The 21,919-nt window shown below is 38.9% G+C and overlaps 3 protein-coding genes across 3 annotated transcripts; 1 reads left to right on the top strand and 2 right to left on the bottom strand.

Moving 5' to 3' along the window:
• Positions 1-1,380: 1,380 nt before the first annotated feature.
• On the bottom strand, positions 1,381-6,780 carry si:ch211-153b23.4 (uncharacterized protein LOC335392 homolog). Its single transcript, XM_041797994.1, has 9 exons — positions 6,726-6,780; positions 5,863-5,976; positions 4,063-5,736; positions 3,870-3,969; positions 3,633-3,781; positions 3,418-3,530; positions 2,778-2,867; positions 2,569-2,691; positions 1,381-2,477 (listed from the first exon to the last, which is right to left on the bottom strand). Exons 1-9 carry the CDS (start codon positions 6,778-6,780, stop codon positions 2,334-2,336), a joined length of 2,562 nt encoding a protein of 853 aa, XP_041653928.1. The 3' UTR covers positions 1,381-2,333.
• Positions 6,781-7,391: 611 nt separating this feature from the next.
• Positions 7,392-9,130, top strand: si:ch211-153b23.5 (uncharacterized protein LOC321177 homolog). Its single transcript, XM_041797996.1, has 5 exons — positions 7,392-7,542; positions 7,901-8,013; positions 8,271-8,442; positions 8,530-8,731; positions 8,820-9,130. Exons 2-5 carry the CDS (start codon positions 7,906-7,908, stop codon positions 9,010-9,012), a joined length of 675 nt encoding a protein of 224 aa, XP_041653930.1. The 5' UTR covers positions 7,392-7,542; positions 7,901-7,905; the 3' UTR covers positions 9,013-9,130.
• A 3,304-nt stretch (positions 9,131-12,434) lies between these two features.
• On the bottom strand, positions 12,435-14,492 carry zgc:174917 (uncharacterized protein LOC565650 homolog). Its single transcript, XM_041798289.1, has 6 exons — positions 14,363-14,492; positions 13,973-14,222; positions 13,799-13,890; positions 12,854-12,993; positions 12,663-12,767; positions 12,435-12,567 (listed from the first exon to the last, which is right to left on the bottom strand). The coding sequence occupies exons 1-6, from the start codon at positions 14,490-14,492 to the stop codon at positions 12,481-12,483; spliced, it is 804 nt and encodes a 267-aa protein (XP_041654223.1). The 3' UTR covers positions 12,435-12,480.
• Between the last annotated feature and the right edge of the window lie 7,427 nt (positions 14,493-21,919).

Genomic DNA, 21,919 nt, shown 5'->3' with positions numbered 1-21,919 from the left:
GCAAAATAACAACTAAAGTAACAATCCAGCGGTAAAAACAAATTAAAACTTAACTTAAATTTTAAACAAGAAGTTAAATCTAAATAAAAATAATAGCTAATGAAATTCCAAAACTATTATAACCTTGCCTCACACCACAGAAAAGTCTGACAAGACAGTCTTTAGAACCGTCTCATATTCAGGCCTGTACCGATTTAGACCCAAAATCTTCATAATTATTTTGTTGTGTTTCCCTACATTTTATTTTCAGCTGTATAAAAAATTCATCACCAAGAATCAGGGTAATTTTTATGGTTTTATCAAATTTCATGCTTTGCAGACCAACACAGGTTTTTCTTTTTTACTCTTAAAGAATAAATGGTTTTTTTTTTTTACTTGGTAATATATTAACATTACTGTGTTAGCACTCCAGAAATCCCTATACTGAAGATGTACCAGAGGGTAATTTGGGGGTACATGCTGTGAAGTTTTAATGAAACACAAGACTTGCAGCCAGAAATCTACCAGAATCTCAGATTATTGTGCTGTGCACAGCCCTACTGTACTGATGACTGCAATAATGCTGGTCTGCTGGTCAGAATGAAAGGCCCCCTCTGCCCTGGGCTAAGTTGTCTATCATCCCAACTTAAAAACAGAGAAGAATATTACTATTTGAAATGGAAGCAATAGCTATGGAAAATTAATGGTACAGCTCCATGTGTAGGAGTTGAGGAGGCTTAGGAGCTCTTATCCTTGATGGGTCTCTGATGCCCCCTTCCCACTGTTATTTGTCTGTGTAGCTGAGGAATCAATGTACTGTATTCTAATCTCTGCTGATGTGTCTACTATCACTGAGCATTGTGTGCACTGTTATTTATTTTTTACCATACTTTTTCTTCTCATCTCTTCAGGTTGTCTGATTGACTTTAACCTTACCTACAAGGACTACTTGCAAGTAAAAATTATCTTTGACAATTATACCAAAAATTTAATGTTGTAAAAAGATCAATATAATATTAATCATATAGCAAAACAGTACTGTAAGCATAGGTGGCTATCTCTAGGATATGCAACCAGTTTGGCAGAGGAATGACTGAGCTTTTATTACTGTACACTTTTATTATTTTGGCCATGGTTTTGAATTAAAGTTACAATTATTTACAAAAAAAATCCATATTAATAGACACCTTTCAAAATGCTGTGATCTGCTATGACAGATTCCTCCTCTTGTGTGACTTACTATTGTGAGGTGTTGTTTTATGGACTTCAGTAACAACAAAGTTCATTCTCATGTTGGACAGCAAACTGTTAATCTGATGAACACTTTCTTAAAACAGAGTAAAAGAAAAAGACAGCGAAATATCAAAACAATGTTTTTAATGAATAGTAGCAGCCTGGAAACAAAGCGTTTATTTTAAATCAATTACATTTAAGTATATACAGAACATAATCTGACACACGAGATGGATTTGTTTCACATATCCACCTGGAAAACTTTTAATACAGAGCATTTGGGAAAGGGCAGAGCCTTTGAAAAAGAGCTCTGAGGGTGATTGGATGAAAGTTCTCTGTCACATCTTTACGGGCCAATCAGAGCAACACAACATGTGACGTGGCCGCTAGCAAGGTGCGCCCTGTCAAGGAGTAAGTTCCATAGAGAACTGCATAACACGAACAATGGTGACTGTAGACATGTCTGTACACGACTTTGTTGTTTTGAAAGGAAAACAACTCGCTGCTGTTCTTTGTTCTTGATAAAACTCCACTCTAATGCCTTCCTCCATAACTGCACCAGCCTCTTGTTGCTGCTTGCTTATGTCGCGACTCTGCTGCGCTCGAAAGTATTGCCCCTCGTTGCTGATTGGTCCTGTCACTTTCTATCGGGCCCAAACAGTTAAGATGGGGGGCTTTGCAAGATGGATTTGCCAGTGAGAAACACGGAAACACAGAAACAGGCATATCCATCTGCTTTGCAAGGTTATACAGTACATTCATGAGCTGAAAAGTGTCATTCTACACAAAGGCAGAGACAATGTGAATTTATAATATTTAAATATTGCACAGTACAAAAATAATTTAAACATTTCACTTATTTTACAAATGGCCTTCATTAGTGCATTGCGTGCATTGGCATGACATTTTTACAAAAGGCAACAATGGCTCCTTCAAAATAATAAACCCTCATACACATCACGATATGAGCAGTGTTTGTCCTGAATTTGATTCTATAATAATATTTTGAAAATACTAGTAAACAAGTACTAATTATTTAATGATCATATTTGGTGGTGCAGTGAAGACCTGTATGGACATTATGACTCGTTTTGGAGATCTGGGCTTTGTGTCTCTGCTCATCATTCTTCTCCTGACACCGCTGTGTCATCCTCTCCTGACCGTCTGTCACTTTCTGTGTCGGAAAGGTGTACATCATATTCAAAAGCTGGATTTGTCTGCCCCTGTCTGTGCCGCTTCTGGACCTCCTCGAAGATTTGAAGAACCTTCACAGCACAAAGAAGCAGCAACATAGACATAAGCTTGTCTGAATGGTTCATTCAGGATAAATGAAAACACATGAAACAGTACTGTTACCTTTGACTTAGGAATGAGACCCACTCTGAAGAAACCAATGTGCCCCGTTTCAATCTTTGTGCAGTCTACAACAGTAGAGGCAATGTTCTCTGGTGACGGTCCGTCACACAGCACTCCTTCCACCTTATGAAAATAAATGAACATGTAGTTTCCAAAACAAGCACAAACACAAAAATACAGGTTCTCTAGAGGAAAAATACTGTCCTCACCTTGTCCCCGAGCTTGGCGTAAACTTGGTTGTGGTGAGTTGTGTCTGCTTCACCTGTAGGGTTGGCTGAGGTCACAGCAATCGGCCCCACCTGCAAGAAAACAGGTTGATGTATTTACTAAAAAGCATCCACATTGTCAGGATTTAAAAGCCTTGAGATAGTCACTAAGATATGATTTAATTTAAACATGTACCACCAGTCTACCATTAGTTTAAAATAAGTAACTCTTACTGAAATGCTAAATGACTTGTAAATATAAACTTCATTGATATGTTTTATTTAACCCACAGTGCTGCATATGACTCTTGCTATTGTCTGAAGGCGAGACATCTTTTAAAGAGCTCCTCCTTCTTTACTTCAATCACCTTGTATTGCTCTTGTTATGTTATAATGTGTAATAAAACTAAAGTAAACTTAACAGCCTTTGGTTGAAGAGTATGGCATGCAGTCTAAGTGCATGACACATAAGGTGGAGTGGTCTAAGGTGGAGTTGTTTTCTGCATCCTTAAGGATGCTTTAGCTTTGCGCCAAAATGCTCCTTACTTGAAGACAAATCCACCCTTGGGCGCATATGTAAATGCAAGTCCATTTAAACTATGCTCTTGCATGACATAAAATGGCACCATTTTCTTTGCATTACCAGATTTATGAGGTGTGTTGCCACAGAACAGTCTGGGTTCCTGATAGCAATGCTTTGTGGAGTTCCAATATGTTTAGCAGCATCTCCTAAACCAAAAATGTCCATCCATGGACCTGTGTAAGACAAGACACAAATATAATTCTCATAAATCCACTGCATTACTATGTAAGGCACCCACACAGACAAAAATAATTTAAGAAATCATATAAAACTACCTCTGGGTATGACCATGCTGATGGAAGAAGGCCATGCAGCCTCCATGAAGTCCAGCAGCAGAGGGCTCAGCAGGTGCCGGACTGGCTCCAGCTGCTTGATGGAGGAGATCCACATGGACATGGGTCGGTCCTGCGCCTGCTTTTTCACACTGAATTTAAACATTACAGTTAGAGCACTGGAGGTTGAATCAATGCATGGATGCACGTAAAGCAATACTGATAATAGTGGAAACTTACTTGTAAGCTTTGACTACTGCATCGGGTCTATTACAAGCTGCCACAAGCACGTAGACGGTGTCAGTCGGCATTCCACATATGCCGCCATTTTTCATGATTTCTGCAGCCCAGAGACATAGAAAGATACACTTATACCTTGCAAATAAACAGCTTCATAAAATATAACATTGTTTTTCTTTGAACTAGTTTTCACCTGCAATCTGGTTGACAGACGAGGCCTTACGGGCTGGTACATGTGGACAGATTTCTGCTCCCCCGGCAGCCCCGCTCAACCTGACCAAAGGCTTTCCTAAGGGCATCTGTGGGCTCTGGAAGGTGCTGTTGAAAAGGTGTGCCAGGAAGCAGTAAAAACCAACGAGGCCAAATATGATGGTTACTCCTATGTCATAACCGAAAGGCAGAGCACCGACAGCATCCAACAGGAAGCTAATCATGATGAGCTGGAAGGTGAAGGCGTAAACAAACCAGGCGACATTGAGAAACAGCGCTGCTGCTGTCACTAAACAGTTAAACAGCATGAAGCTTATGATCCCAACAGCTACACTGAAGCTCCTCGTGTCACCATACAGTCCCCCGTACCGGGTCAACCCCCACACTGTCCACATCACACCATAGAGGACAAAAACTGTGCTCTCAAGGGTTTTACCTCGTGCAAAAGCTACTGAGCCACAGAGCAGCAGGAGAGCCCCTCCAGACATGACCACCCATGGGAGAATCAACACTGATAGAGGATTTTTGTCTCCAACTGAGGCTGTCATTGCAAAAGCAGCTAAAACAGTGCAGGCATGGCCTAACACTTCTGCATCTGCATACTTGGAGTAGCCAAGGTGGGGTGCATGTAGCTCTTTATCTGCTCTGAGAGTAACACCTTGAATTTTGGTTGCTAAAGTCTTGAAATAGCCCTGCCCTGTGGGAATCTTCGTATTAGATACTATATTGAAGGAGTAGATAAAAAGAACTATTGCAGAGATTACAAATATGGCACCTTGTACACCCTGTGTGCCTCCTTGGAAGAAACCTTGTGGCTGAGCTGCAATGGCAATACAATAAGCTGTAAAGAATAACTGATAGAGCCCTTCCAGCATGCTTATCTGACAGCTGAACAGAGCCAGGACTGAGAACAGCACTGAGAAGACGACAGGAAAGGGAACAGGGGATGAAGGTTGGATTGAATAGAAAGATAGCAGAGCACTGTAGCCCTCTGCAAACTTTAGCAGAGCAGTGAAGCCATAAAAAGTGGCAGCTAATGTGTCCATAGCTCGGTAGAAGAGGACACACAGGCCAAGCTGGAAGACTCCTGCTGTCCACAGCCAGGGGACATGACCGACGGAGAGCCGGGGGACCACACCTAACAGAGGACAGGCTATCACAGCAGCAGACAGCAGGTTCATCACAACACCTACTAACACAAGATCACCACACTTTTGTTTCTGCTCTGTTTTAGGATCATGTTTTCTTTTTAAGTGTGTTCCTGGGGATTCCACTTTACCACCTGTGATGATGGACAGCAGACACCCAAAACCAATGTAAACTCCCACTAAACAGACTAAAAGGTAGTTTGCAGCTGTGGCAGACTGACCAAAACCTGCAGCTGACAAACCTGCGATCTGATGGGCACATGCTAAGCTAATACCGATAGCTATTATAAATAAAACAGCCTTTTTAGCTATGACAGCTACACCTCCTATGATGAGCAGGGCTAAAGTAAATGCCGCCAGGCCTGGGACTAGAGACGATCCCAGCTCAGTGGGCTGCAGCACCCCCTGACCCACCAGGATGTACACCAGACCTGACCCACACCACAGAGCGGAGATGGTCAGACACAGAGAGGAAAACAGCTGGGCATGGGACAGACTGCGACAGATCCCTGAGAGATGAAAACATAGAGAAGGGGATAACATTTTTTTAAATATAAATCAGCCAAAAAAGAAAAAAAATCAAACAATATTTATGATAAACATCTTTTATTGCACAAAAATTTCTATTTAGCTACCAGCATAGGCTAAAAGTGCCGCGATGATAATGAGCAGAATCCCAAGTGCAGTGTGAGGGATAAAGTCTTTTTCTGGTGAGCTGGCATAGTTGTTCACCAAAAGCAGAAGAGAACCTAAAAGTCAGACAAAAACAAATTATCAGAAGCCCAGTAGTGATAAAAATCTGGGCACAGTGATATAAGTAATACTTCAAATTTAATGTAATAGAGATGGTGTGATTATCCCCCCTTCCAAAAGAAAATAAGGTTTTGTCTGCAGGATAGGGTTGGAATACGGTTATTTAAATTTTAGTGTAATATAAGCAAAAAATAAATAAATAAATAAAAAAAAAAAAAAATAAAAAATAAAAAAAAATCAAACAATACAGATGCCTCATTAAGCAAGAAAAATATAAGTCCTAATGCCCAAAATCCTGTAGTTTCTCGTTTCAGTGATCAATCCTTTACACTTTTTGTTTGCTTTTAGGGGTTGCCTAAACTTATGAAATAGATACTTGTTTTCAAATCGTCTGCACTTTCTTAAACAATGATATATTAAAATACCAGAAAAATTATCTTTCTAACCAATGTGGTATCAAAAAGTTTGGCATCCTTTTTACAGAGAAGTTTGAAAATACACATGAAAACACTCCAAAACTAATGATGGAGCTTTCTGCAATGCTAGCAACATGACTTTTCAAGTTTTTATCTACCAAACGTGAAAGTATTTTTTTTTAAACTTGTTTCAGTTTTTGCAGCATCATTTTGCTATCATCGTATTTCAAATTCACGAAAAAAGCTGCAGAGAGCTTACGTCGACGTTACTGTTGCAGCAGACGACATGAAAAAAAAAAATGTACAGGCGTATTAAAGTGTGAGCTTACCGCCAGAGATGCTCAGGATGCCCACGGACATATGCAGCACACTCGTTTGAGCCATGGCTCGAGTGGACTGCTGTGGACGTGAGGCTGGAGTTTATACAGCTGCGTGTGACGTCAGTACGCAGGAGAAGCATGAAGACCTGCCTCACCTTCCTGTGAAAACACTGAAGTCGATTACAGGAAAAACCCCTCTGTGAAAATGTTTCCGTGAGTGTCGTGTTTAAAAAAATTCTGGATAATTGGAACACAAAGTCAATTCAAATGTAGAGACAGTGATATAATTCACTTATATTGATAACTTCAAACAATATAGCCTAAAAATAAACCTTGATAGTTATTTTACGCGACTTAAAGGCGTTTAAATTCACACCTTGTAGTCACAGTTCCACCAGTGTAGACTTAGGTAATGATGATTCTTAATGAATTTTCCCTCTAACAATAAGCCATATTCTTTCAGCTTTTTCCTTTTGCACCTGGGCTATTTGATAATTTCTCAGATAAAGTCATTTGTTTCTGTTCAGACTTTTACAATAGCCTGAGTGTGCTTGTGTTCACACAGAAAAAGGATGCATATAACATTTCTTCCTGAATAAGTTACTTTATTGCTACACAACACTCAGCCTTATTAATTCAGAGGAATGACTCATCATTTTACCTTAACAGTGTCTTAGGTTACTAGTAAAGTGCATGACATCAGCTGGGTGTGGGAGGGAACAGGGAGCAGGCAGCACTATAAAGTTTCTGCTGCCAAGTCTACCAGGCACACCTCCGCTGAACAGGTTCACTACTCCTTGTAGAGCCAGCCTACAACAAACATAAGGTAAGATTTTTCTCGCTTTTACACCTTAAAATGCTTTCTACAATTTAAGAAAAAAACATGCTGATTGTAGGCCAACATTTCTACAGTTTAATGAAATATAGATCTGGAAAAGGATGTAGCCTAGTACTGAGTCCTGTGAAGTCCCAGGAGTCAAGAGTGTTACCTTGCATTAGCAGCAGCTGTCACCTGTCACCTGGCTTAGTACCATCTCTATGTAAATAAGCTGGTTTGGATCAGTTCCTCCTATATATTTAAGATATGAGAAAAACTGCTCCTAAGAAATCATAAGAGTGCCAACAGACATATTTTGGGTTAGTTGTAACAGGTGACTTTGTGTGTGTCATGTGTTCTTTTATAGGAAACATGGCAAAACGCGTTGCAGTCATTCTCTCAGGCTGTGGAGTTTACGATGGCACAGAGATCCACGAAGCTTCTGCCATCCTGGTTCACCTAAGCCGAGCTGGAGCGAAAGTAATCAGTGTTTTTATCCATCATTTAATGAGGGGCACATATTTTTGATAGAAAAGCTGCAAAAAAAAGGATTTTTTTATGTCCCCTTCAAAATAGATTTGCATAACTCTTTGAAACAGTGCATTCAGAGAATATTTAGACCCCCTTCACTTTTATAAAATCTGTTCCGTTGTTGCCTGACGTCTGAATACTTTTTAAATGCACTGTACATGCTGCCCTAAAAGGAAGTCTTACACTCTTTTTCCTTTTTATTTCAGGTGCAGATGTTTGCTCCAAATGCTGACCAAATGCATGTTGTAAACCACTGTGACGGGAAGCCCACAGAGGAGAAGAGAAACATCCTGCAGGAAAGTGCCCGCATTGCCAGAGGTGACGTGACTGATCTGGCCAAGTTGGATGTTTCAGCTTTTGATGCTGCCATCATCCCAGGTTAGACTCACAATGTCCCAAAATGACGTAGTGGCTGAAATATTTTTATTACGTAACACATGAAATCCTGTGTTTGTACTTTTTAAGGTGGCTTTGGCGTGGCTAAAAACCTGTGTGACTTTGCCACGAAGGGTAAAGACTGCACCATCCAGTGGCATCCAGAGAAAATCATCAAGGATTTTCACAAAGCTGGGAAGCCCCTGGGCATGTGCTGCATTTCCCCCGTCCTTGCTGCCAAAATCCTGCCTGGCTGTGAGCTCACTGTGGGGCAGGACAAACAGAGTGACAAGTAAGTGAAACTGCTCTCATCATCATGTATAAATATATTTAAAAATATCAGAATTGGTGTTAAGGTTTCCTTCTGTTTTCATCTTCAGGTGGCCGTATGCTCAGACAGCAGCAGCTGTCAAGGAGATGGGCTGTAAGCATGTCAACACGGATGTGGATAAGGCACACATTGATGTCAAAAATAAGCTGGTCACCACCTGTGCATTCATGTGCAACGCTGCCATTCATGAAATTTTTGATGGCATTGGAGTCATGGTCAAAGAGACTCTGAAGATGGCTTAAGAGTTTCTGATTACGTTTGTTCATTTGTTTATTTATCTTCTGTAAAAACATTTCTACTCATACCACTTATCTCAGAGAAATAATATGAGGTTATATCAATTTGTTTGGAAATTCTCAATAAAAATTACTTGGATTTTCTCTTACCTTTGTCTATTTTCTTTATTGACACACACAAAAAAAATTGACACGAAATATGCTGTTTAATAATATGTTGTTTATTCAAGAGTGGTCAGTTTAATCAGGACAATAAAAAAGAGATCTGGGTGGTTTCCTTCCCTGTTCCAGCCAAACAGAAAAAGCATGTGAGCACTGTGTCAGTGAGCTTTTTATTGCTTAAAGTTATACTCTGATTTTTAAAACTTCTGTAGTTTTAGTAAACACAATGTCAAGTACAATGTCTCTTGTCATGCAACCAGTCCATGGTAGGCTAACACATTTAGAAAACTTGTGCATTATAATAAAAGGACACATTTGTACAGGAAAAGTGTTTGACAAAAGAGAAAAAGCAAGTTCTAAACAAAGTCAAAAATTACAGTATACCAGTATTTACAGTGCTCAATAATTCTCAGTATTTTTGGGTGACTGCTTCAGTCAGCCCTTCACATTAGTCTGTATGTGACTGACTGACTAAGTATCTTTCAGAGCCGTACATACAGTGGTAACATTAAAATTTAAAATACCAATATCAGTTCTATTCTTCTGAATTGATAGGATGCATGTTTTAGTTTTAAGTAGACAGAACTCAAACACTTGAAGTTTTTGTTTGTAATTGCACTCAAATAAATTTACTATCTGCAGTTTTCCCAGAATGCCTTTGGGTATTAGCCACTTTAGCACCAAAGGTCCTTCTTGTTTCATATCTTATCCCTCCTTCCTCCACTCATGTTGTTTTCTCACGTCTTTGTGCCAACCAGTGGGGGATTGACAGAAGGATGCGAGGAAGAGAGAGAAGGCCCAACTTAGTGAATGAGAAATCCTTTACTTCGCTGCATCATTTTAAGCAGCGTCAGGTACTCATGATAAGCTGATCAGTTGATTCACCTCATAGCCTGCTGTGCAATCCTTAAGCAGACCTGGTTAAAATAATTTCAAACTTTTTAGATGACTCACTTTAAATATGGTCTGAAAATTTAGTCATAAAATATCTTAAGAAAAGCATTCTCTATTTTAAAGTGGAATTACTTTGGTTGATAAATTCAGTCATTTAAATCATTGTCAATATACTCATCTATGTAGCCTGCAGATTCATGTTATTAGGTCTAATAACTGAGGCTGTTATTCATATTCTTGTAATCCAATCAGTAACCAACCACACTGTGATTATATACTTCTGTTGTTCATCAAAAGAGGAACAATAAACAAACTTCTGCCTTAGTGGGGCTACAAATCTGTGAGATTATATCATCCTGTATAAAGCTGTTAAATGTATAATTATAGTTATTATCTATCATTGTTAAATGATTTTATCTTAAGCTGATCAGTGCTGTGAGAATTAAAAAACTGATGAACTGCGCAGAGGTGCAGCTTTTGGGAAGTTGCCGCGACTCCAAACCAATCACATTGCACCTTTGGTAAAAAGACCTCTGAGGAGGATAGACTGGTGTTTCCTTGGTCTGAGCTCTTCCAGGAGCCTCCTCTCTCCTCCATCCTCGTCTCCCCCAGGTACATTTAAGGAACAGGAAGATCCCTCATCATGGTTCATCATTGCCACTTGTAGTCACTCAAACTGGTCTACCATGGGTGAGATAACTGTTCAAGATTTAAGTTCTTGTTAGAAATAAGGGAAAATACTCAAACATGTTGTTCTGAGCTGGATTTAAACAGAATCTTTAAGTGTAGGAAAGTTTCCACAAGTTTCACTGAGAAAATGTAAGGTGGACCTAACATAAATGTACAGATAAAATTGAGTTGATATAACTTAACATGGCTAAGACCCTGCTTATAAACAAATACTGCTTTGTCAGTTACTGAAATTGTTATGCAATCATTTACATCTAATGTTTTGAGTTGTATTAACTCATTAAGCACTGTATTGTATATTTTAACTCAAGTTTAATAAAAAAAATACTTTCACTACATAAAAACTTCAGTGTAATCAGATTTAACAAATATTTTTTGCATGTTTAATTTGCTCAGTTTTACAGTGCAGGCTGATGCCCTCAGGCTCTGCTCTGTGTACATAGGATTATAGGATATGCACTGAAAGTGATGTCACTGCATACCCTCTATAGCTAAGTTAGCTTTGGCTACGTTAGCTTTAGAATAAGCTAAATAGATAACCTAGCCTACATTGCTAGCTCTGTAGCTTCCTTAGTACAGATATCCATGAGCTTTGAGAGCTTTAGCTATATTAGCTATGTAGCACCATTATCTACACAGCTATCAGAGCAACGTACGCTACATTTGCTACGTTTGAATGTTTTTATGCAGGACAAGCTTTTCTTTTCCTAAGCTGCCTGTTTTATCAGCTTTTGTTAAATGTTATTTAATCAGGTTTTACTGGTTAGGTTTTTAACTTTTAGCTTTTGGTACCCTAAACCCTACCCTAACCACATTTTAAATCCAGTTTTATTTTAAAAGGTTTTAGCGTGCCTTTCTGTTTAGACAGATGCAGCATCTCATGGTAAAGGTGAGGGCGTGTGAGAGCTACAGTCTCAGACCCTCTCTTGTATTTGGGTGCCTGCTGAATGCTCTGAGCAAAACTGGTTCCCTGTTTTACTTTTGTAATTGTTTAATTTTTGTTTATGATGTTTTCTTGTGGATTTTAACTGGGACATATGCTTGGAGCAGCCTGTGTGTCTGACTGCACTAATGTTTTGCTAAAACACTTTAAAATAACTTTGCATTTTTGGTAAAATAACTATTTATCCATGTTGTATGTTTGTGGAAATCTCTGAATATAATGTCAGACTTTTTTTGTGAAGACAGTGATTTGTTATTGAATAATTAAGACTCACCAAATTGTCATAATTTGTTATGTTAACTCTAGCTTTTCTATCAAAGTCAGCAGTGCAGCTTTGTTTCCGTGTTTTGGTATTTTTGGAGATTATTACTGCAATAGCAACAGTTACAAACCTGATATGCTGAACGGCATGCTGGTGCTGGATCCATACCAGCTGCTACACCTGCACATACTTTGCTCTAGTTCCAATTAGATACAAACTCACCAGCAGACATATTTATTTTGTTTTATTTTATTTTATTTTAAAGCAGTTTAAAACAGTTGAGGCAACTCTTTCAGGACATGACAGAAACAGCTCATAAATAAACCACTGATATTTCTTAAAGTAAGTTTTTATAGCTTATATATATATAGAGAGACATTTCAAAATAAAACAGCACAGTTCACTCTACACCACAGTAACCTACATTTATGCTTATGTACTCTTCACCACATGGAACAGACTTTTGGTCCAAGAGTTAAACATCTTAAACAAGCAGGAAGAAGAAAAAGAATCAAGAAATAATTCATGCAGCTTTGTTGGAGAAATGTTTGAACTGATCCGTTCCACACACCAACTCTGTCGCATGAAATTTCCTCGGGCGATCAGGGTCCTGACAGCCACAGGGGGAAAAATAAACAGTTAATATAGTTAGACTGAGAAATTATAACCTGTAGAATACAGGAATGATACTCATGTTTGGCTCACCTGTATGGGATATGCATACGTGGGAACATATCTGATCACAAACCCACAGCGCCGCTTCTGGGACATGTTGGGATCACTGGCATGGATGAGGAGTCCATCATGAATCTATTGAAACAAAACCCAAAATCATGAGCAATATATCAAACATTTGAAGCACCCAATCAATTACAAAACATATTAAATAGACTTACAGACATCTGGCCGGCCAGCAGAGGGCACAACACAGCTTCATCAGCCTGCACCAGCTCCTCAGGGATCTCCTGGTTGACTGACAACATGTTTCCGGCACGGACAGCTTGGCAATGAGGCAGCATACCAGAGTGATGAGTACCTGCAGGACACAGAAATGGAAAAGTCAGAGCTGACAAAGCAGGCTAATGATTTTTTCATTGAACTCCCATATCAAGTCAAGACAAGGCCATGAAAAACATTATAAAGCAAATTGTTAGAATAATTAGATTATTTGTGGATTTTTTTAAGGAATTTATTTGTACAGTTTTTAAGAATTAAATTAGAAATTTTGGAGAAATTTAATTAAACTTTACAGGAATTTTCATAGACTTTATGGTGAAAATTTTATGCAAATGATAAAAGCTTTTTCAGAACAGTTTACTGAAATGTTTGGGGAATATTAGATAATATTTTGTGGTACATCTTAAGGGATTTTCTTTTTAATTTTCACAGAAATTTTGGGTAATTTTAGGGAATTCATGCTAACCCAGGACCTCCAGAACTTTTAGTGGAAATGTAGTTTATACCTGGCCTTAACAAGTCCTTGTAGTCCATCATCAGAAGGACAACCGTACATCTTTGAATGACTGACTTCAATTTCTCACTGACTGAATGGCCCCCTACTAACTAGCTGACACACTCAAAATGCTTGAAAATTAAAAAATTTAAAACAAATCTACATGTTTTGTGTGCTGTGCAGTAAGATAAGCCTGTTGTCCTCTTATTGTGAAAACTACTTCCTGTTAAAAGACAATGCTTAGGTTTTATACTTATCAGGTTCTACTGATCTCAAGTAAGAGGAAAAAACTAAGAAACATTTCTGTTTTTATCAAGCTCAAGTCCACCCAGAACAGGAGTTTCAGGCCTAAACTTGCACAGAAAGCATAAAGAGGTTGTGATGATACCTGGGATGACCTGGAGAGCCCCGTTCTCCTTCAGTGAGTCATCTAAAGCCAGCCACACGGAGAGAACAGGTCCACCGTCAATACCCCAATACCTGCAAAAACAACATACAGTCACTCAAAAAACACACACGCAGAAAAAAGCTTTTATGCAGAACTTCCAGGATTTAAATTTACCTCATATCCTGATGCCAGGCCACATATGGGAGTTCATTCTCTCCATCAGGCTTGGTTTCCCCCTTCTCGCTCTCCTGGGCATCAGGTTTGAGTGCAGGGTATTTACAGATGAAGCGGGAGTCCAGCAGGATCACATCTGGGCCCAGGATGGCTTTGAGCACTCGTAGGATTTGAGGGTGTTTGGTTAAATTCCTCACCCACGGATACTGAAGGTGAACATTATGGAGGCTGTACTGGGTGTACTCTTTACCTGCAAACATACATATGACCATTCATTAACACATAGTGCTGGGAAGCAAGTTTGTTCTCATTTCCTTTCTACTATTTTCTCTATAATCTTGTTCATATCTTTTTTTTTTCACCCTCCTCCATCTCAAGGCTCTAACTCACTAAATTCTTCCTCCAATTCAGAGAAGGCTCGTCTGGCCTCCCTCAGCTCAAGCTCATCCAGCACAGGCAGGGCTGAGAGGAAGCCCTGCTGGTTGTAGATCTCCTGCAGTTTAACTGTGGACGTTGTCATCTTTATCAGACTGGTTCCCTGCTGATGCCTCAGGCACACTTCCTCAGAATTTTATCAGGCAGAAGCTGTTTGGAGAAAGAGACAAGAGGAATTATAATATGTTTTGTCTGAAATGGTGTTTTTTGTTAGACTTGCTTTCAAGAGGGGTCGGATTAAGTTGTTTATGACGATGTGCCATGCTCTGGTAGGAAAAACATCTAACCACATTTATTTAAATTACACTAGCACCACCTTTTTCTGTCTGCCATATTGGACCAGTATAACCCTTTAGCCACACCTCTCTGCTGGTGTGAATCAGACTGTTGTCAGTTTTTCTTTATAAAGATACAAGATCTGCTGACTGTAACACGCCAGGAGAAGAACATTTGTCTCATTATTTGGAAAAGTTAAACTGAAAACTTTCCTTTAAGCTCCACGATTCTGTAACTGAAATATTGTCACCCCAGGTGCAGTGATGCTACATTGACTAACTTGGCTGAGATAAACTTGAAACTGCACTAAATGAGATGTTAAAATGAGACTTCCTGAGAGACAACCAACTCTACCTATTGAGCCCCAGTAGCCCCAGAAATACAGTTAATTGTTGCAAATCACTGCATTAACACAGAGGCTACATTTGCTTTACATTAAAACTGTTTTGCATAATGATGAATCTTAAAATGTATTTCTTTTCACTGCTTAATCTGTATATGCAAAGTAACTTCACCTGCCAGTACAACCTGAAAAAGAAGGCATTATTTTGTCCACATACCTGTCTTCAGTTCACTGCTGAGTCTGAACTCTTGACACTGTGGAGCCCATCTGAAGCAGAGTTTATATACACCTCACAGCACCTTCTGGAATTTCCACTTCCTTGATTACATCTTCACTTATTTCTATAATTAGCTCTCATCATGGGAGAGGAGAACCTGGGACTCTGTGATGCAACGTGCTCACACATTGTGTCAGCCCAGGTGGGGTGTGACATTCAGAGTCATTCAGAAATGCAGTAATATGAACCCTTTTTCTTTTCAGGAGAAAAACAGTGCTAGGCTTGTCTTTACTGTTACATAGATAACATAATCATTTACCATCAGGAAGCTGATAGCCGGTGACGTACAGACATTAGGACTGTTTTTGTTGCCTTCTTTCTTTTATTACTGAATAGTCGGGAGTGACTGACCCATATTTAGTTCACAGCTACTCATTATTCTGTCAGAATTTCCCACTCATCACAACCTTATATTCAACTTTCTGTTCCTGTAATGCTGATGGATCACAGGACAGAGATATGTTTCACAATGTGTTATCAGTATGTGCAGGTGTGAGAACAGTCCTATCCTAATGGCATGCTTTCATATCGATTATTTATTTTTATTTATTTTATTATGCAATGAGATCAACACAATTCATATCATTCAGGGCTGAAACAATTCCTCAAATTATTTGGGTGATTTGATTAAAAAAAAATCCTCTAAGCAAATTATCTGCCTCAGGTCTTCACTTAGATCAGTCCTGTATCCGTATGCGTCCATGCTGTAAGCTTGGACATCGCGCCGTGTGTTGCACGGCGTGCTGTGTTTAGCAGGACGGCTATTTATGTGGCACAATGCACTTGTTTTCGGAGTTACTTTAACGTAACATGCATGATGTGAGGCGTGAAAATCACGAGGGAAGAGAAGTTGATGCAGTGGTGTTGACAGGCACTTGTCCTGTGTTACTCAGCCACTGCCCGTGGCTTCATGGAAAATATGGCGCTATGCCTGCACTGGTGAACCTACGCAGATCTCCGAATTTATGCGCTGCCTGCATGACTCGCTGGTGTGAGACAGCGCTCAGTTTGTGTCTGCAGACTTCAGGGCCTTTCAAAAACTTCTCTGATTGACCCGACAGTTTTACAGAAAACCGTCAGGCATCATGATATAAGTCCTGTTTTGGTGCTTTCCCTCTCTCTCTCTCCCTCTCTTCCGCGTGCGCACGTTATACATTTAATTGTAAATTATTTAAATTCAACGAATTGACGTCTTGATTATAGCGTATTATTGAAAACGTTTCAGCATCCCGAATAATTTGATAAGACTTATATTGATAATAGATTGACATCAATTAAATAGAAACACACTATTACCACAGACAGTGACTGAGACTAAACAGGTTAAAGTTCATCATCATACAGTCAGGATTCAACAGGTCACAGAGGAAGGTTTATCCCTTTAAATGTGGGCTCCATGCCAGTGGATGGCCTTAAAAGGTCAGACTTTTATGGTGGATAAACTCACAAACAAAAATGCAATGCACAAAAATTAAAACTGAACACCCTTTAAAAAAAGACCATATTCCTGTAATCTAAAGGTTCACCTTTTACACATCATCAGACCGCTGTGTGAATGATGGAACTTTATTCTTGCTAGAATGTGAAATATTACATTCATGCATAAACTAGAGGATATTAAAATGATTGTGTCCCTTTACTTTAATGACAAATTGGAGAATAAAAACAAACTACAACGGAAGAAATTAAGTGTTGGCAGAGGATCCCTAAAACCCCAAATATGGGAAAATCTAATAATTTAACTTCCTGTCCTTGTAACTTTAAGAAATGTTAATTGTCATCAGAACTTCATTGCACTTTATAAAATATATATTTTCTTTAGAAAATCTGTTAATACCAATTTTTAATATAGAAGTAGTTTATTTAAGGGACGCAGCTTCTTTTCTCATTTGTCTAATACTTCTTCTCTTAAAAAAGCAGAAGTGATTGGTAAAAAGAAAAAAGCAATATTTCTTATTAGAGTACTCGAATTGAGAATTGATTGAGTACTCGATTACAAAATGAATCAATTACTGCAGCCCTAATATCATTATTCATTTCATGTGTAATTTTCCCAACGCACACCCTGAAGGAGCAGTCATTTTGGTTTAATAAGTTAGTCAGGGTTTCTATTCTAAAACAATGCATACCCACACAGATGTTTCCAATGACTCTGACCAACTAGGCCATCCACTTGGATCTCTTTCCACTATCATTATTCATTATCTATCCATGATGTTTCCTCAATTTCATTTCTGGTAAGTTAACCTGTTTTTCAAGGAGCATTCAGGAATTTAACACTGACCCACTGACACTTACAGTTTAACCATCCCTGTGAACATTTCCTGATTGTCTTTTTCTGATAAAGTAATATTTATCAAGCACACAGAGGGGTTAATGATTGGCTGTTAAATTGCATTTATAGTAACAGAACGAGTCAGGAAGTGTTTTCAGGGAATGAACCAATTAAGAGCATTTACAATAGAGGAAACCTAAAAAAGCAATAAATATAATTCAGGGGTCACTTTTAGGTATTTCTTCCTGTTACTCTAAATCAGATTTAATATTATTATTACAGATTTGACTAAAATCATTAGTATCTCTTATACTAACTTCATTTTCCATTCCGTATCTTTCAGGCCCTCTGCTTGTCTAATTTATGGAGGATTCTTTTTTATTCAAAAGTGGACCTTTATCTTCCTCCTTTTTCTTAATTCATTTGGACCTTCATAACTGCAGTTGTACTGAACACTGAATTTCACAAGTTATAAATAAAATGTATTATATTACCCTTATCCCTACACCCCTCCATCCCCTAATCCTTATCCTCATCCCTACATCTCATCCCCACACACCTACAGTGCATTCAGAAAGTATTCAGACCCCCTTCACTTTTTTCCAGTTTGGTACTTTGCAGCCTGACGCTACAATTAAAAAAATAAAAAATAAATAAATAAATAAAAAATTCACATTAATCTCCATTAATTACCACATCATGACAAATTGAAAGCAGAATTATACAAATTTTTGCTAATTTATTAAAAACAAAAAACTGAAACATCACACTAACATGATCATTCAGACGCTTTGCAAAAACACCTGAAATTGAGCTCCGTTCCTCCCATCTCCTCGGATCATTGCTGGGATGTTTCTACACCTTGATTGGAGTCCACCTGTGTAAATTCAATTGACTGGACATGATTTGGAAAGGCATACACCTGTTGAACGAACAACCCCGCAGAGCTCAAAGACAGGATTGTTGCAAGGTGCAGATCTGGGGAAATCTACAAAAAATTCTGCTCTACTGAAGGTTCCCAAAAGCACAGTGGCCTCCATAATTTTCAAATGGAAGTATTTTGTCACAACCACCACTCCTCCAAGAGCTGGTCGCCTGGAAAACGGAGCAATCAGGGGAGAAGGGGTCTGAGTACTTTCTGAATGAAATGTACTGTACATCCCTTTACCCTTACCCTCATGCCAACATACTTTAACCCCTACCCTCATCCTTCACTTCCTACATCTGATTACCCTTTCCTTCCTCATCATCTGCTATCATCATGTTAATCTCTGTATCAATAACAAAAGCCTTCATATCATGTACAAAGGTTGTAAGTTTACTGTCAGTCAAAGACAATCTATTCGATTAAAGACTTCCTAAGAAAAGGATGGGTCTTTAGACTGGAATGGAAAAGAAGTGTATCTAAAGTGATTACACAAGAAAGAAATCATTTGGTGTGAATTTCAGTGACAGTGATGGGAAAATGCTTAAGACTAAGGAAGCAACTTCAGATGAAACAACAGTTATTGAATAAGGACACACATGTTTTTCTGAGGAAAGGCCTCACCTGCACAGTTGTTGATTGACAAACATTTAAAGCATGTCCAAAGAGACATGCCTGTTTACTGCATTCATGTCTCCGTGTGACTCGGGCTGAAGTTTTGGTTGCCAAGTTCCATCGAAATCTCTTCAATGAGTGTTTTTCTTTTCACTTTCAAAGGAACCCTGTGTGATAAGACACATTGACTTTATTGTATTAAAAGCAGCATTTTCATAAGAATGGTGTACAAGAAACATAACAATTTTACATTTTGATAATATTTACAAAATCAGCTCGGTGTATTCCAAAGGCACATTCACACGAGGCCATCCGTATTGTGCCTGGGCCCATTTCAGCCTAAAGTCCGGTACGTTTGGCCAGTGTGAGTGCAACCATTCCGTGCTTCAGCATGGCACGCTTCGCAGCCCCTGCACGGAAGGACAAGGTGGGCCTAGGCACGGCACGGATGCAAATGAGAGACAACAAGCGGAATATGACTTAGTGTGAATTAACAACAAGAGGAAGCTGCTTGAGAGCGCAGAGAGCACACACAGTCGCATGCTAGAGTGCTAGAGCGTGTGGCCAGTTGCATTTTAGAAAAGAAAAACACCAACATCTGACTACAAAGCTAGGCTGATCCTAAAAGGAACGAGTAACGACAAGCTTCCTAGAAATGTAGTGGAGTCAAAAGTACAATATTTGTCGATGAAATGTAGTGGAGTGAAAGTCATAAGTTTCCAAAAAAACAAATACTCAAGTAAAGTACAAATACTGAAAAAAATTACTTAGTACTCAAGTAAGTGTACTCAGTTACTGTCCAATACTGAAACAGGGATATGTGGTCTGACTGGCCTAGGTAGGGTGATGGCATGGCTCTGTATCCCTGTTTAATGTCGGAGTAGACTTTATCTAGTGGGGTTTTTCCACACGTAGCACAGTTTACATGCTGGTGGAATTTGGGAAACATTACTTTTAAGTCTACGTCACATATACCAATGAAATCAAACACATCAGGAAACTAAAAATGCAATCAGGTTGGATGGCCAAACTCACACAAATAATTAAACTACTGTTGAACCAGCTGACACATGCTCACACAAATAACTGTAGTCTGAGAACATTCTTCTCGTTGCTCTCAAAAGTTTACTGTCAGCCAAAGACAACCTGTTTGATCAAAGATGACAAAAGGAATGGATTTGCATTTATACTTGTTTGCAATTACATAAGAATGAATCATTTGTTGTGAGTTTCATAAGAAGTTACAGAGGCAAAAAAGGGGAAATGTTTGAGGAAAAAATATAGATCCCAATTACATAGAATCAGAATAGAATCAGTAACCATCTCAGTATTTTCAAGGTAAAAGGGGTAGATGTCTCCCTGTGTATGTGTATTTTGGCAACACCTTCTAAGTTCCATAATTGTCGATGATCTCATTTATATGCACAGACTCAGGTATTTTCCACATGTCTGTGTATATGGCCCTAACCCTGACTCTTGATAACTCTGGCATCTTTAAACTGTCAGTCAAAATGATGATGTTCACAGCTCATGACATGATCTTATTAACTTTCTCTTACATAAGATCTGTTTGTCCTTAAAATGAAGGAACAAACCTTGAGGGTCAAATCAGGAAACATTTTCTTAAAAAACAATTAAAAAACAACAACAACAACAACAACAAATGACAAGCTCATACTGTCACATAGATTTTTAGATGTCACTAGTGAATTATCTATTCTAGTTCTCAGTTACATAACACTGCAGAGACTCATGTATGTTTCCCTCTACATTTGTGTGACTCAAACTCTCACTCCATCTTTAATGTGACTCAGTCAAAGTGACCACGGGTCACGTCTTATTAGTCAGGACTGGAGGCATCATGTTTGCTTGGTCCATCCATCTTCCAGCTGGGCCATTCTTGTGAGCGCGATATCTCAGAACCATCTTGAAAACTCTTTTTTTTTTTTTTGGAAGACATGCTCAACAGTCATTAGGCCTTGTGTTCGTCCCTCGCTTGTAAATGTGAAATCTAAAGAATATTTTGAGGGATTTTCTTGAACCTTTGCACAAATATTCACTCTGACTCAAAGAGGATCTGAATTCATTTTTTTAGCTACATCAAGATGAAAAGAAAAATCATGCCAGCTGGCACTTCTTCTTCACTCACAATCGTACTTTCAGCATCCAGAAATTGTAAATCCTACAGAGATCTTAATCACCAGTAGTTCCAGTATTCTACCAGCAGTTCCAGTATACTTGTAATATTTAATTTAAAATTGGATCATGATTTTGAATGTATCTTTGAATTGTTAATTGATTTTTCTCTAAAAGCTCACCTCATCCATTCATCCCTTCATCCTTTTGAGCATCCAACCCATCCTTCACTTCCTCCAGTCCCCAACCCCTTTAATCCTGAAACTCCTTGACTTTTACCCTCGTCCCTATATCCCTGCACCCCTTGACCCATGCCCTAATCCCTAAATCCCTACATCATATGACCTTTACCCTCATTCCAGCATCCCTATACCTTGATCCTTACCTGAATCTCTATATCTCTACATTTCTATATCATTTTCCCTACACCCTTACCTCCATCCCTTGTCCCTTACCCTCATCCCTACATCCATTTGAACCTTACCTTTATTTCTACAATCTCTACTGTGGTGATTGCACATTTTCTAGTTCTATTTTGAAAAATTCCAGTGGACTATATCCTGCTTGGAGTGTTTTTGTTCTCTTCACAGAGGTTGGGCATTCACCGGCATTGATTGTCCCCAGCACCTTCACACCTGCACTAAATCACTGCAATCACTGCGCAC

This window comes from Cheilinus undulatus, linkage group 10 (assembly GCF_018320785.1).
Source record: "Cheilinus undulatus linkage group 10, ASM1832078v1, whole genome shotgun sequence".
Lineage (NCBI taxonomy): Eukaryota > Metazoa > Chordata > Actinopteri > Labriformes > Labridae > Cheilinus > Cheilinus undulatus.
This window is presented reverse-complemented; position numbering and strand designations above follow the sequence as displayed.